The 16,395-nt window shown below is 40.2% G+C and overlaps 1 protein-coding gene across 1 annotated transcript in view; it reads right to left on the bottom strand.

Moving 5' to 3' along the window:
- Positions 1–3,141: 3,141 nt before the first annotated feature.
- Positions 3,142–16,395, bottom strand: part of LOC111347511 (uncharacterized) — a 19,633-nt gene continuing 6,379 nt past the window's right edge. Inside the window, exons 10-34 of the mRNA XM_088762893.1 lie at positions 15,913–15,985; positions 15,752–15,819; positions 15,561–15,661; positions 15,182–15,325; positions 14,989–15,086; positions 14,152–14,235; positions 13,952–14,071; positions 13,622–13,744; positions 13,239–13,290; positions 12,951–13,085; positions 12,593–12,693; positions 12,132–12,238; positions 11,981–12,025; positions 9,641–11,311; positions 9,068–9,274; positions 8,524–8,558; positions 8,362–8,426; positions 8,024–8,124; positions 7,527–7,598; positions 7,314–7,410; positions 7,087–7,129; positions 6,501–6,580; positions 6,165–6,242; positions 5,805–5,882; positions 3,142–5,457 (exon numbers count right to left, since the gene is read on the bottom strand). Of these exons, the coding sequence (XP_088619019.1) occupies positions 5,353–5,457; positions 5,805–5,882; positions 6,165–6,242; positions 6,501–6,580; positions 7,087–7,129; positions 7,314–7,410; positions 7,527–7,598; positions 8,024–8,124; positions 8,362–8,426; positions 8,524–8,558; positions 9,068–9,274; positions 9,641–11,311; positions 11,981–12,025; positions 12,132–12,238; positions 12,593–12,693; positions 12,951–13,085; positions 13,239–13,290; positions 13,622–13,744; positions 13,952–14,071; positions 14,152–14,235; positions 14,989–15,086; positions 15,182–15,325; positions 15,561–15,661; positions 15,752–15,819; positions 15,913–15,985 (3,883 nt within the window). The 3' untranslated portion in view covers positions 3,142–5,352. The remainder of the gene's footprint in view (positions 5,458–5,804; positions 5,883–6,164; positions 6,243–6,500; positions 6,581–7,086; positions 7,130–7,313; positions 7,411–7,526; positions 7,599–8,023; positions 8,125–8,361; positions 8,427–8,523; positions 8,559–9,067; positions 9,275–9,640; positions 11,312–11,980; positions 12,026–12,131; positions 12,239–12,592; positions 12,694–12,950; positions 13,086–13,238; positions 13,291–13,621; positions 13,745–13,951; positions 14,072–14,151; positions 14,236–14,988; positions 15,087–15,181; positions 15,326–15,560; positions 15,662–15,751; positions 15,820–15,912; positions 15,986–16,395) is intronic.

Consider the following 16,395-nt stretch of genomic DNA (forward strand, 5'->3'; position numbering starts at 1 on the left):
TGCGCGCAGGGAGGGGGGGGGGGGATGTAAGTCACGGTAAGGGCAACTTTGCTAATAAGCAAAATCCTATGACAATGAATGTCTTCCCCCCCCCCCCCCCGAAATGACTCCAAGGTTTATGCTACACTCTGATAGTTCACTCCTAAGCAGTCTTCAAATTTGTGATGGAAATCTGAAATGACGACTACAATTGATGATTTTATAGAAAGAAGGGCCACAAAGAGGAATTCGTGCATCGACGGGCTGGACTTTTCCCCTTGCGGTTCGGGTTCCCCCACCCCCAGTAACTGAGCAACTCACATGATAAGAGTGAGGTAAATCTCAGCGGGTTAAAACAGTTTAAGACGTGAGTTTTAATCGTGAACGATGAGTGACAAGGTATTCCTTAACGTTAAACTTCGGTTTAAACAGTCCAGAATGAGCAGAAAGCCTCAAAAAGAGATTTCAAATGATTCCCCCAGAATTCACTGATTGGCTGATTCGAAGGTGATAGCCAAGTACTATTCACCTCCGAACAACCGAAGAGAAAAAATCGCGCGTCAACGATTAAAATTTTGAAAAAATTTCGGCATATTGATAGATATAAATTGGTTTTTTTGGCTTCTGTGTGGCATGCGCGATGCGGTAAGTATCCACCACTTTTCACCTCTGCTTCGGTGAATAACTGTTAACTATTCTGAAATTGTCAAAACGAAGGATGATAGGAAGTCTTTTAATTATAAGACATAAGAGAAATCGGTTTTTATGTAAAATATCATTTACATTGGGAAATTTGCCTTCTTTCGACCTCTGCTGGTTGCTAGTTTACGCAGCATTGGTACAAAAATAAAGGCTTATAGTTTCCAAAGAAACCGTTTGGGGCTGCGTCGGTGGGGGTAACGAAATAATTTGGATATATCAACAAAGTTGAAATGGTAAATTGGCCACCGTTAAGATTACAAAAGCTGACGTTTCGAGCGTTAGCCCTTCGTCGTTAGCCGTTCGCTCCGACGAAGGGCTAACGCTCGAAACGTCAGCTTTTGTAATCGTTACGGTGGCCAATTTACCATTTCAACTTTGTTGATATATCCAAATTACATTGGTACAAAAAAACACGCAATCAAAACAGTTGTGTGGGATTTTAAATACGAGCTCAGGAATGAGAAGATTAAAATCGCCTAACTCGGCTCAAGAGCAGTTTTTGCCACGCCCCAGGGATGATATGTCTACATTTTGCACCCGATGAGATATATCCCATACAACCTTGTAGAGGTAGCTCGTGGATTGTTCAGAGGAACCGGCGAATTATGTAATTGTCATCGTGCGATTTTCGTAATAAAAATTCTTTCCGTGAAGAGCATATGTTGATTTTTTTTTTTGTATTAAATTTTCTCAACAATGCCTGGCTTACCTCAACCTTGACATGTAGTGTTTCAGGTCACCTCTCTGCTACTCGACGAGCTAACAAGAATAAAACTGAAAGATTGATTGGCAGTCCTTTCTATCAATTATTTTGTACCTCCCGAGATCATTTGCATATAAAAAGAAAGTAGTAATTCAAATTCAGGGATGGCTTACCTTAGTTAATTACACCCCTCAAATTATACTGTTGAGTCTTACTGATGGTCAGCTAGGGGGTTCGTTGTTGGCTGTTCATCATATAAGGGGCAAAATTACTGAATTATGATTGGTCAAGACAGAGGGCATTTTTGTCTTAATTATTGTAATTGCCCCGGGAAAAATTACTTGAAAATGATTGGCTGAAAATCGCTTAGCAACGGCTGCCAAGGTAAAGAAATTTCTTTTTTTTTTTTGTAAAAATGGCGTCCCGTTTTGCGCGAGATCAGTAAGAAAACATTTTGCCCCTTATATTATAAACAAGTAATCACATGGTTCCTCGTAAAATTAAGGATTAATATCACTTGTGTTTTCGGAAGTTGCAGAAACTGTCCTCGTCGCTGCGCGTGATATTAATCCTTAATTTTACTCGGCCCCATGCGATTACCTAAATTTGTCGGAGACTCCCCGCGCACTCGCACGCAACCTCAAAATAAGTGATTCGTATACTTATTTCGAAATCGCGGAATTATCCGAAACTATCGCGACCAAAACGTAACATTGCTTCGGGAAGCGTGAACATTTCTTCGGGTTACCAGGCATCCACGAAACATTGTAGGTCCTATCCTGCCGGTTTACAACTCAGTAAGTGAGTACAGAAAAGAAACAAAGAAGGATTTACTGGATCAAGACCAATACAAAAAAAAAAACAAAAACAAAAACAAAAACAAAAAGACAAAACGCTCCAATTAACACTAGTTTTAAGCATGCTAAGCGATGATCACCTATTATCTTCATATCATTCATGTCACTTTTTTTCGGTTATTCATGGGTGCTAGGTACTAATGTACGGGTTAATTCGTGATTTACTTACAGCCAATCTTGCTAGCTTGCCAGGATCTCATTAATGCTGTGGTACGAGCGTTTGCCCGCGAGCAAGTTTAACAAATCGAATTAGCACGTGATCTGCAAGGGAGCTAGTTATCTGCAAAACCACTTGCGGACATATCGCCGGCCATCGTTCCTCAAACATTTTCGTGGGCAAAATTATGCTTTTACCAAAGCGCTTAGGTGGATGGCCCGCTCGAAGACTGGTTAGATTTAATTCAGCTCTTATCAGAGACTGATAAAACACAAGGCCGAAATGTATATTTCGTTTGGAATAATGATCTGCCACTGTATTGTTTCGCTTAGCTAGTATGCGAAATTGTCACTTGTTCTGCTGGATCGTAGACCATCAAATACGAACTTTATTTTCTATTTCTTTTAAAGGCCTCCTTTTCACAATTAACAGAAGTTGTTGCCATCGCTAGTTGAAGATGCTATCGCTTCCAAAGTAACTCCTAGCTGAACTTTGAATACTTCCATTTATTACTGCAAAATCAGTGATATGATAACAATAGATTTCAATTTTTTAATGGGTCTGTTCGTCTCCCTCAGCGTTGGGATTGTTCATTGCATTGGCTTCTCAGCTGGAATACAGATTGCGCAAACTGACGCTTGCCTAGTTAGAGAAAAACTGGCCTGCACACAGCCGCCCCCAATTTTTTTTTTCGGGAGGGAAGGGGGCGGCTGTAAAAGGCCAAGGAAAGCAAACGAAATAGATTCTCATTCAAATTAACTTTATTCAGCACCGCGGGTGGCTTAAAAAAGCTTCTCACTTGTTCAAAAGTATTATAATTTCCTGCAAACTCTAGCATAAATAAGGTTGATTAGCATCAAACTATTTTTTGCACTCCTTGCGTTATTAACAAGAACCCCGTTCTATCAAAACTGGCGATTGCCGGTTACACTCTGTTACATGTTACACTTTACAAGTTTAACAAAACCTAAGAAACTAATTTGAAGAACTGTTTTAGCACGTCTTCTCAATTTGAAAACCTCGAGAAGCTGACAAAATTTGCTCAACACCTGTGCAGAATTAAAATTGCGACAAATTAAAAGAAGACAGATGAAAGTGCATAATGGATGCAGTGAAATTTGAAGAGATATAAACGATTTCACTCCAATTTCTAATTAGTGGATTATTCTTCGGGGGAACATTTCTGTGCCAAGGACACTTCATTGTGCTCACAGCATACCCTGTATAGATTGAATAACAAAAGGAGCAAAAAACATTTCCCACGTTAAAACGAACGGAAAACAGTGAACCATAACAATTTTAGTTCTTTTGTCAGCCTTTCCCCGTTTGAATATAAAGTTGAAAGCTGAGTCCTGATATCGAAGAGTCACCAGGTACCCTGCAGGCTCTGGTTTCAGAAATATACTTTGCTTGACTCTTAAAAGCTTTCATAACAATTAATTTAAAAAAATAAAAAATCAAATTGTCCAGATGTAGAAGTTTATCGCTTTTGGCACTCGAGTCTGTGTTTGATCAGAGTTATGAAAAATTTAAATTTTCGCATTTTTTTCTGAAAAATGCTTTTAACTTTTCTGTCAAATATTTTTAGCAAGTTGGAGACAAGGAAGCGAAATCTGAGGTAAAGCAGTTTGCCGTTCGCGTTAACAATAAACAAAGTTGTGAATACATCAACTATGCAAGTAAATATGGTGTAAACACCAAGGTTTGTAATTCTCCTTGTTGACTTTTGAGCCACTCAATCAATCAAGATCGCCGACATCATAAGCGATTTGCATTTTTTTTTTTTTTTTGGTGCGATTTGTTTTCATCGCTACACTGTTATCTTGGCACGGAAATACAATTACATTACGACTTTGCCCGTTCGAAAACAACTTAATTGAGCCCTCTAAATGCCCGGCGTATTGAGATTAGCTGTAAAGCAAAGAAAACCAACAAAACTACATAAAAATCACTGGAACACGATTATCCTATGTAAATTTACAACCTTTTTCGCTAACTATGTCTAAATATGTCTTACTTCCCCAAAATATTAATTTGTCCTATTAAATACAAATCTGATTTAATTTATCCTTTACTAAATTACTCCTCCATTAAATCGAAACACTCAAGTAAACAAGAAAATACTCCAATTTGGACTAGATATCTGAATGTTTGACACCCTTATTTGAATTCGATCCAATATTTGATAATAGAACAATTTTCAGTTTAGTGTCGAAAGAAATCTGGGATTGTTTTGGTTTTACTCAACTTTGCTCACGTGATTGATCAAGAAACATAGCGCCATCCTCTCAACCCAAGGCCTTGCTCTAAGAAAAAGTGAAAGGAGCCCAGTGCTCTGAAACTTTGAAACACAGGGTGCCCACCCTATGTTTTTATATAAAGCCACTAAAATTCCCAAGTCGCCCAAGCGCGAAAGTAAGGCGCCAGGGGCCACCGGGCGCTGCTAGACCACAGCCCTGCAACCAATCAGATGCAAAACATAAAACAATTGCGCGTTGGTCATCTGTGTTTTCCCGCGCTTCAAGCAGTTTGCTTGTTTCACCCCGAGTTCTTATTGGTTAATGACAATGTAAACCTCTGTTCTGATTGGTCGTAGTGATTACCTTGATTTGGTGTTTCGACACTCAATTGAAGACTGCTCTCAACGTTCAAGCCCTAATGCTTCAAACGCTTTCTTCAATAAATTTAAAGACATCTATCAAATTACACCTTCCCTCTGCTGTCTAAAATAAGACGTGTTCTGTGATCTCCTCAAAGCGGATAACCACACTAACTTGTCTAAACTGAGATAAATAAGCTTAGGCTACCCGAAGGGTTCATTTTCTTTTTCTGAAATGCATATAGTCATCTCTTTGAATACACCAAAGGGTTCCTTGTGTCGACTCTAGCAGTCATGTTTTATTCTAAAGGTGCCGTCCGCTATTATTAGGGGCTACTTGTAGTGCTCGGTATACTCAAGGAGGTGTTAAGTAGCTCCGTAAGAACGCAATGCTGAGGGGCTGCCGTTTGGATAGCAGGTCAATCAGTCGCCAGGGTAACGTAGAAGAACCAAGATGAACCTGAAGAAAGAAAATTTCAAATGAAACGAGAGAAAAGCAATATCGATAAATTAAACCACTCAGTGCTCAGTGCAATCAGTTTCTGTGGCACAAAGTGACCCGGTGTATGGATGGAACGCTAATCGCATCGCACTGTCCTAGCTTCCAGGCTTTTGTTAGGTTTCTCTGACTGTTCACCGCTACCCCTGATTGGAGAAAGGCTTGGTGACAAGAGTGTGTCTTACACAAAAACAAACCACAACTAAAACCCAGCAAAGTTCAAGCTTGCACCTTCGATTCGGAGTAAAGCGACCGAAAATTTGGGCAATGGGTCTCCCACGGAATGAAAGTGAAAAGTATGGAATTACCTTTGTAATGTACCACACAAGAGAAATTTCCTGTCCTTCAGCACCTAACGGTTCCACAATCCATCCACTCGACATGATCTGTGTATGAAAAGAAATAACTCTGTTCAATGTTTTGCCCTAAAACAGCAGAGAAAGATAGCCTGACAATCGTAGAATATTTTATCTGATCCGGGATTTCTTCCACATTTGCTACTGGTCAAACTGCTGTTATCACCCAAAAGTGAAACACTTAAAATTATTCATAATAATCCATTCTAGTGCTACCCGTTTGCAGAACGGAACAAATCTGCCCCCCCCCCCTCCTAAAAGTAACTCTCCACAGTGGGGGTCTGGTCTCGATCCACGGTTCTTATCACCAACCTGTCCCCGAATAATTGAAGGTGACAGAGGACACTTTGGATGTTCAATCGACTGAGATGCAAGCACGTACTTGTCACCCTAAAACAAAAACAAAACAAAACAAAAAAACAAAACAAAAAAAACAAAAGTTAACAAAATTAATACAAAACCGCCATTTTCAGTTGGGATTGCAAAAGTTATGCATTACTTTAATCCGTGGTTGGTCAATGAAACGTTCGCCATCCTCTCAAACATTCAGATGTTTTCCGACACCCTCCATTCAAAGCAATAGACTAAGCATTAAACCACCGTGATCGCACAAAAAACACCAAGTGGAGGAGGTGTAATTCAACTTACTTCCACGCGTTCTTTGGAGAGGTAACAGAAGTCACGTGAATGCGTCATAAAGCACTGAGACGTCTCATGAAGCATATACACTGAGACAAACAAACATTATACGTAAGTGGCGAACACTGAATCTCAGGGAAGATCAGTGCGTGATTTCTAAACTGCAAAATTTTTAACAATCGTCTAGTAGACAAAAAAAGGAGTGACTTGACCAAACATTTGTCTAAAATAATTCAAACGTCAAGCAAAGACAATATTACGACGTTCGACTAAAGTAATTTGAACCTAGATAAGCAGGAGGGCTTCAGGTTTTGAACACAGGTTTCGTGGTAAAACAGCCAAGCTGATGTAAGTCGTGCGACACTCTTTGTTTAATTACATTTAAACCTTTCATTGGTTTTTACTTCAGTGTTCATCTATCTAGCATTTAGAAACTTCTGATCCGCTTCATTTTCGGATTTGAGAATGTTAGTCAAACGTAGAAAATTCGTCCCTTTTTTTAATTTTTTTTTTTTAAAAAATTATTCGAGCAATATTTACCAGGGAATGGATATTGTTTGGAAGTTACACCGACTGTAAAAAAGTCTTAACTTACCAATTTTCAGTCCTTCTTCTACATGTTCTACAATATTTATTTTCTGCAACAAAAAAAAAAAGAAAAACAACAACAACACTAATTGAGAGGTAAATCGCCACAACAAATAAGCCTCGTTTAGCAAAAAAAAAAACAAAACAAAACAACGAAAAAAACCAAAACAAAAACAACAAAGTCTCACCAATGTGCAGTTTAAACTATCAAATCTGAATGCACGAAATGTTTACCTTAAGCATGTTGTCGTAAATATATCTGGACAACGGGTTCTTGACTGCCTCCCACACGGTCTGCGGTGGCGCTGAGATGACTCCTCGCCCCATAAAACTGAAAAATCAACACACAGTTCCGGAGATAGAGTAAGAAAGAATCCAAATTACCACGTATTTTTCTTTTGTTATTTAAAGTATTCTTTTACTCATCAACAACTACAACTTTCTCACCAGTGTAGTAGACCGCCACTATACTCTTCCCTTTTCCGTACGATGGTGACGTCTTTCTGAGTACTGTAAAACCTAAAGGAGACAAGAATCGTAATCATTAAAATTAGCCTTCAACTGAGTTAAATCAGTAAGGAAAGCGATTGAAATAGATCGAACATAGTGTATTATTTGTCCCAGCTTCATTACAAATCAAATATATACTTAAATAATGTCCATCAGCTTTTATTTGCTGGAGGCTGAAAACGGTCCGTTTATTTGGAAGAATATTTTGGAGAAAGAATAACGAAAAAGCTCACACACACACACATGACAATTTCAAGTGTTGCTAGGATGACGCTATACCACACCTTTCCTCAATTTGAACTTACGCCTGCGAGGCTTTTTCAAATTCTTGACAGCCCAGCAAACTCGAATCCTGAATGTACATCTCGACGGGAGAATACTCGCTGATTTCAGAGCACGAAAACACGAAAAAAAGGAACATAAATGGTTCTTACGTCCATCCACCGTGAGAAGAGTCGGCCGTTGGACGCTGCGGAGACCTAAAAGATGACGGTGCCGTTCTAAGCATCTCTGGTATACCTGAGGCAAGTAGGGCCTGAAAAAGATAAACGTTCTTTGATACATTTCCTTGTATCATCACCTATTAATTTCAGGGTTCGTATACATTTCTGCGTGAAAACTGTACGCTTCTTAGAATGTACCAAGGTTGTTTTCGTAAATCGGGCTACCTTTAAGAGACTGGGTATAAATAATTGCTCTGATGACGCAGCTACCTTTAAAATATTTGCACCTTGCAACCAATGAACAACATGACATAAGTCGCGTTACCAACCTCTTTTAAGACCTCTGCCGCAGCCTGGTTACCAATGACACGAAATTTAACGTGAAGCCGATTTACTGCAAGTAGATGTAAAATGAGTTTACATAAATTATCTCGCACAACGAGAACTTCATATAATTTAATTGAGATCTGACGTAGTCGAAATGAGCTTACCGAGAGGTTTCTCTATCACTTCATAGTCTTCAGTTCTGCAAAGAAAAACAAAAGTGATCACAGGCGATAAGTAGTGAGGCAGAGAAGAACGCAGATTTTAATTTAACGTGAATTATAGATTATCATGCAGGGTCCTTACATATTTCTGCGTACTTTTTTTTGACACCTTTTTTTTCCAGTTTGTCCAAACCAATACTTCAATTTTCAGACTCGGGTTTATTACTACGATCACCAAGCACGATACTGAGGTAATCCTGCATCCAGCAATTGAGCACAAATCTTTCCATTTTCTTCAGTAACGTTTATTTCCTTTGTCCGAAAAAGTAGTTTGCAAATTTCTGTACTAAGAATCGAGGATTCTGTGGTTTACGCGCTTTCAATTCTTCATCAGCAGGAGACTGGGTATAAGTAATTGCACTGATGACGTAACATTACGTTTCTGATTGGTCAAAGCTGTACTCGCGAAGACCTTATTTGGTAGCCATGCCCTTTAAAACCCTAACAGGAAAAAAAACGGGGAAAGAGATAACTAAGTAATTCTTACTTAAGATTATCCAAATAGCTTTGTTTCTCTTCCTCCATTTGTCTCTTCAAATCAGATATTTCTTTCTCTTTTTGATGTTTTTGTTCTTTCAGATCCCTCAGTCTCTCCTCGCATTCCTCTCTGTCCTCCTCACTGCTTCGCAGTTTGGCTCGCGCTTCTTCCAGCTGCAGATGAATAATTTCTCTCTCCCGCCGCTCATTTTGAAGCCTACAAACGTCAAAAATAATATCCTTACGCGAGCAAAAGTGAAAGCTTGTACACGAACTAAGGTTTTTCGGATGGTCACGAACGTGGTTCGACGGAAAAATCTGAGTTCTCTTGCGAGGAGCCTTCGACTATCCAACAGAAAAGCAATTAAGCGCCAGGATATACACTTCAAGACCCAGCTCATTTCCATGTGACTCCTTGCTTGAACGCGCACTTCCACTCCCTGAGCGCCTATCACACAGGTTCTCATGTACCTTACTAACAAAACAGCCCTAATTTTCTTTTGAAAAACTGAGTTAAATCGGTAAGGAACTGAAAGGAAACTGAACGTGACAAATCCGTAGCCTCACGGGTGTCTCATCTTACCTCATCTCACTTTCTTCCACTTTCTCGAACGTCTCTCGAAGTTTTCTCGCTTCCTCTTTAAAGAATTCCAGCGCTTCCTCATTGTGCAGATCACCAGATGATTTGACACGAGACAGTCTTCCTATGCGCGAGGTAATCAAACGCCTTTCTCGGGCTCTTTCCACGTGAAACCGTTCCTTCTGGCCGGACAGTTTCAGCAACGCGACCTCTTTTTCTTTAATACCGTCCATCACCTGCTCTGAAATTCTTTTTTGCTGCTCGTGTACTCTGTCTTCGTCTTTCTCAAAGTGAGCTCTTTTAGCGACGTATTCAAGGAATAGGTCATCTTCGTCGCTACCAATTTGCCTTAATCTCCCTTTCACTAAATTTAGAACCTCGAGTTTCTTTTCATCATTTGCTCTGGCATCACTGGTTGTACCGCCTCGTGGCGCATCACTGGAATTCAAAGATTCAAATGTCTCTGTGATCAAACTTTCAATCTCACCATACTCCTTCCACAAAAGTTCCACATAACGTTCACGATCTTGGTCTACCAAAGCAATGTCTCGTTCTTCTTTTACTTTTAAGTTTTCCAAACACATACGAATTTTCTCAGCGTGCTGTTGCCGAGATATTTTGTACACGTCTTCAAGTTCAGTTATCTTAGCTTCGTTTTCCAAAATTTGCCGTCCGTACAACTCGACTTTTGTAATCTCACGCGTTAATTCGCCACGTGTCTTCTCGATAATCTCCTCTTTTTCGTTTTTAAGCTCAAACAATTTTTGCAGTTGTTGTGTTTCTGCATCATCGTTAGCTCCTTCTGAGACAGACAATTTACTCGATCGAAAATTCCAACTGGCTCGTCTGCGCTGCCGCAGATCCAAAGCAACAGTTTTAGATGTCAAACCAGTGTCTGAAATGCTCCGTGTCTTGTCACGGTAGTCAACCTTTGTAACTGTTCTTTCGTCAAAGTTTTCCTCCGAGCGCGCTGAATCACCTACAGAGCTTGGGTAAGTCAAATACTGATCGTGTTTTTCCGCTATTAACTGAATTTTTTGCTCTAACTCGTCAAGCTCGGCTAAATTTTCAGTTAGAGTCGAGTCTAAAGTCAGTTTATCCCGATTTAATTGATCCTCCACCTGAGCTTTGTCTGTTTCAAGTTTCTCTTGTAACTCTAACAACTCGATATGCTTTTCTTCCAATCCTTTCAAGTCAGTTTCCATCTCCAAGGAGTGAAGTTCTTCTTGACGGGCTCGTTCGGACTCCGCTTGGGCAATAATTTTACGCCGGTGCAACTCAATGTCGGCCAATTTCATTTCATATTGAACAACCTTCTGCCATTCGCCCTCCATAAAACGAGCCACTTCTTCCCTCTCCTTTGCTATTTCTTCCGCTGCCTCTTCAGCTTCTCTACACTGTTTAAGTTTCATTTCAAACAAATCCTCCAACTGCTTCTCAATCTCTTTTCTCGAATCCTCGTGTTTCTTGTCCATGTTAAGTCGAACTTGTTCCAGATCCTCGCGCGCTTCTTGAGACTTCCCCTCGTGCAGCTCGCGCAATGCCTGAATATGCTCTTTTTGGCTGTCAATCTCTTTCTGCTTGTTATCGATTTCAGTCTGGAAGGTTTTTTCTATCTCCAGCCTTCTGACTTCTGCTTCTTTATGTCTGGCGATTAAATCCGTAACTTGATTTCTGTAAAAAAAGATCGCGATGTACACAGTTAAAAGCTCAGTCTAGATGGAGAGCTGTACGAGAGATTTACCACCCCTACCCCTCACAGTTTTGTGACGTTGGGCTAGGGCTACCAAATAAGGTGGTGAGCACGTGCGTGTGGAAAAAAAGCGAAAACGGGTCGAGTAAAAAAACAACGAGGTTGTGAGAGCGCGAGTTTACGGAAAGTTTTTCCATCGAATTTAGTGAGAGTTTCCTGAATTAGATTGAAGCGGAAAAAACCAGGAAACCGTGTTATTGCGAGTTCTATGGGCTGTTTTATTGTTCGGCTCAGAGCTAGCTTCGCCCTGGCATAACAAATCTCGGGAACTATGACTCTTCAGATGTTCATAAAGAGTCAAATTAGATTACAGCTTTTCTTTTGTAACCGGTCTGCCAAAAACGTTTTCAAAAAGCTCCCTGACAGTTACTCTTCCTCGAAGGAGGGGTGGGGACTGGGGAAAGAGAGTGGAACATGTTTTTAACTACTTTTCCTTTCTCTCTTTCTTCTTATTCATTTTAACTTTTGTCGAGTAACGTAATAGTTTGTTAGAATGTTACGTTCCACAGGTCAGATGGGATTGGTCTTCACAGACCAATGGACTTGAGAAAATGAGTTTTTAGGCGAGAATGATTTAAAAAGAAACTTACTTGATTTCCTCTAAAGAATCTGGCCCTTGAAGATCGACTTCCACACTGAAATAAATTAAAGCAATGATGAGAAATCTCTCGATGTTCTTCCCTTGATTTTACTGTTTCATCAAAACAACCTTGCAACGTTAACATGGAATAAACTTCATACCCAGAGTCCAAAGTCATCGGTGAAGAGGAATCGGATCTCATACTCAGGTCTCCATGACTACCACGGACAGGTGAGATATGCAAATTAGTCAAAGACTCGGTCGATTCCTGGGGCAAAAAAAAAAAACCAGAACGATTCTGTCGTCTTATACAAGAAAGCGCACAAGTTCCTTCTTGCGTGTGGTCTTCTTTCGTGTTCGCGCGGGAATGGTCATGGGTGAATCTCTGCGCTACCGCCTGTACGATTACGTGATTGCGCGTTGCTTTGTTGACGTTACTTCGCGGAGGAGATAGTCACGTAGTTCTCACCCTTGAGAATTTCACAACGTCAACCGTCACAAGTGATGAGAAAAGACGCGAGTGTAATTTTGACCTAGCATCAAATTCTTTAATCAATTTGTAAGCATGTGCGCAACAGTCAGTGAGTAGAATTAGCCATCGGATATTGGGAATAAAACTCACCGCGGTGTACAAAGCAGAGCGCCGTTTTTCCCTCAGTTTTGCCGCTTCGGTTGGAAAGTTGAATTTGAACACATCGCTCTTGCCAAGAACAATAACATCACCTATGAGAAATCACGTTCAGTGTTTAGTTCCCTTACATATTACCGTTTAAACAATGATCAACAAGAAAATTCTACTTGGGAATGAAGAAATTGACAAGCACAAAAATATGACAATAGGACAAAATCTCACTTCTCCTTAAAATGCGGCTAAATCATATTAAGCTCCAAAAAACCCTCAATTTTAAAGAAGCCCTCAGCTTGGGGATTTCACACCAAACGCCGCCAGGATATTTCTCTGTGGAACAATTTCAACTCACCCTGATTTAATCTTGTCGGCTGAGACACAGCCACTCCGTTTACCCAACAAAGTGAAGAGATCGGCTCAAACGTGACTCGCCCTTTCACAAAATCCAAAACACAGTGTTCTTGGTTGATATCTTCGCCTTCAAGAACTAGGAAAAAAGGCAAGGAAAAAAAAATAACGTTAAAATCCAGATGGTTAACCACTGACATGAGACTTTTCATAGAATTGAACGGGGGCAAAGCAGTCAAGAGGGTACTGGCAGCGAATAGCACGACACAACAGCTCTGTATCGTGCACTTACCTATATCTTGTGGGTTTGGTGCATCTTCTCGGCCAATATGTGTCTTTCCATGCTAAAGACAAAAAAGTTGAAAGAGAAATAAAATCTCTTTGCCAAAATAAAACTGGACCAGAATCAGTCCTTTGTCTTTCCACCGTTTAATTGGGTACCATGTGTCAAAGGTAAACCTGAGCAAATCTACGAGTTTTTAAGCGCTCTTTTTTACTGCGTTGGCTGTTGAGTGAAATCCTCAGGTGATTATCAACAAGAATTCGATGAAGGATAAAGCCGCCTGGGCGAATTTTGAAAAGCGCGAGGATTTACGAGCACGAGCAGAAAGAACCACGATGATGCCTCAAGGCTTTGCTCATACAAATTTGATTTGCTCACAGTCATTCTCTTACCATAACACGATACAGCATTATCTCTGTTCTCAGTGGATCCTCCTCCAATCGAACCAAATGAGGGAGCTCAAGATCAACAAGAACCACGCATGATCCGTGTCGCCGGAGCTGCAACTCGCTCTCCTAAGATATGAAAAAAAAAAAAAAAACAAAAACAAAAGGGACATGATCGTCAATCCAAACAATGTAATCTCCTAGTTTTTTAATCTTTATTTTAAAACGAGCATAACGCAATAGCGATTCTCACAAAGGATCTCATTATCTCGCTGCAAAAGCCTGACAGCTTCCTCTAAGGCTAACTCAACCATCCCTCCCCACACACACACACACCTGCATGATTGATTTGGCCTCTTTCCATTTCTCGGTCCAGTCTTTCGTCAGCTGTTCGACGCGCGCCTGATTTTCTTGAAGTTTCCGAGTAACTTTCATGGGGTCATCTAAAGACTTTCTCTAACAGAAAATAAAAGGAATTACCATTAAAAACTGAATGATTCTGGTAAGAATAATTCGCGAAGAGCGGTTAACTTTACCTCATCACCCGTTCCAGTTCGTATGAGCCCCTTGAGACGCTCGATTTCAGATCTGAGTTCCCGGATGAGTTTGACGTTTGGATCCTACAGAAAAATTGAAATAATTCTAACAGTTACAAAAACGAAATTCTGAACTGCATGAGAGTTGAGCAAAAAAAACTTTACTTGTAATATCAAATACAGCTGAATGCGAATATACGAACAAAATAATGTTCTTTGGCACGATTGTCAACCATGGTCAACACACGTTTTTTTACTTGAACCAAGCAGTACGTTCAGGTAAGCGAGGGATCCGCGCTTGGCATCAGCTGCTTGGTTTCCCGCGCTTGGAAATAGCTGTACAATTTCCCGCGCTTAGCATTACCTCCGTGGTGTCTTGCTTCAAAATATGTCAGTTAAACAGAAAGCATTTCCCCATAAACTGCACGGAAACTAAGCGAACTAATAATGACTTATGAGACGTATATGAGCACGATCCTTCGCAGTAAAGCACTATTTGAGCAATAGTGAAAATCAGACCTGAAAAAAATTTCAGGCCTGTACGGGATTCGAACCACTGACCTCTGCGATACTAGTGCAGCGCTCTACCAATTGAGCTAACAAGCCAACTGGGAGCAGGCCATCAAATTAACTCGACATAAACCCGTAGATGATAAATCAAACAAAGGTCAGTGGTTCGAATCCCGTACAGGCCTGAAATTTTTTTTTCAGGTCTGATTTTCACTATTGCTCAAATAGTGCTTTACTGCGAAGGATCGTGCTCATATACGTCTCGTCACCGCAGTTCACACATATGTTTCATATGTTTGTTGTTGAATGACTTATGACTTGTTTTACCTCGTTAATTGTGGGCATGTTGATGATACTCTTTGCTCGATGTGCGTACCGCAATGTGCTAAGTGTTTCACCGTAGTTGCACTCAGCAGGAGAAATTGCTGAAGAGAAAGAGATTATTCAGTTACAAATTGATCGCTCACAAAGGAATGCAAACAGGAACAACAAGATCAAATCTTCCTTATAAGAAACCAACCTGCAACCATGACAGTCTTAGCGTTTCCTCCCAAACTGTCCTTGAGAAGAAATGTGAGGACAGAATCACGATAAGGTACGAACAGTTTCTTTCTGAAAGAAGGGCGCTTGGTTCCGGAAGAAGACGTATTGATGGAGTTTTCCGCTGAAAGAAAAACAACACAGCTTCACTCAGTTTAATTTACCAGCATTTGTTGTCGCAGATGGCCAATCCAGCTAAGGCGATTTCTCTTACAAGCAATATAAAATTTAGTACATTAAGTTTGGTATGGTAATTGAAAATGGAAGATGGTTTCTTGGTGAGGTTCCATATTCCAATGGAGGAACTGCCCGATAAGACCTGACATTTATGCGAAAAGAAAAAATAACATTTTGTTTACCAAGAGTGGAAATAACAATTCCTAATGTGACAAGAGATTTGTTGATATTGGCTCCTTCTTTCAGCCTTTCACCAGCATTGCCTGTTGAACTAGCGCGCTCACTAGAAAATGAAACCAAAGCAAGTTATAAGTCGGAAGAACATCAAGTATCTGCACATGGCTAAAAGAGAGAGATATGAAGAGAAACACACCTGCCAGCCAGATCTACCAAGTGTATCTTGCTTATTGTTTCACTGGGCAAATCTCCCATGAATCTAGCCTGCAAAATATTTGATACAATAACACAACAACGGTTCAATTAAATCCTAGTTGGGTAAATCTTGGTGTAAATACTGGGGATTTTCTTCTCTACCTGAGTAAATTTGACTGTAAAAATTGCATGTGAACGACTGCTAGTATTGTTCATCTTTGTTGCAGCAGTTGCTCTGAAAGAGAAAATACACAGTTAATTCAAGTAGCAGAAAGGTCTCTTGCAGGGCTACATTTATTTATCATTCCTTAAAAACTTGAAACAACATCTGACAATTGTAGAAGTGGAGTATTGTAATTGGGTAGGCCCGTGGGGGTAGGAAAAAGAACTGATTAACAAGCAAAAAATTTGGTTTCACCGACTGAGTTGATGATGTTAATTGGGTATCTTGAAGAGTCTCTGAAGCTGACGTTTCAAGCATTAGCCCTTTGTCGTTTCACTCTGATGGGATTTTGCCGGACTTGACTCTGTGTAGTAATTTGAATATATCACCAAAGTTGAAATGGTAAATTGGCCACCGTTACGGTTATAAAAGCTGACGTTTCGAGCGTTAGCCCTTCGTCTATTCGCTCCGACGAAGGGCTA

Source organism: Stylophora pistillata, chromosome 6 (genome assembly GCF_964205215.1).
Source record: "Stylophora pistillata chromosome 6, jaStyPist1.2, whole genome shotgun sequence".
Classification (NCBI taxonomy): domain Eukaryota; kingdom Metazoa; phylum Cnidaria; class Anthozoa; order Scleractinia; family Pocilloporidae; genus Stylophora; species Stylophora pistillata.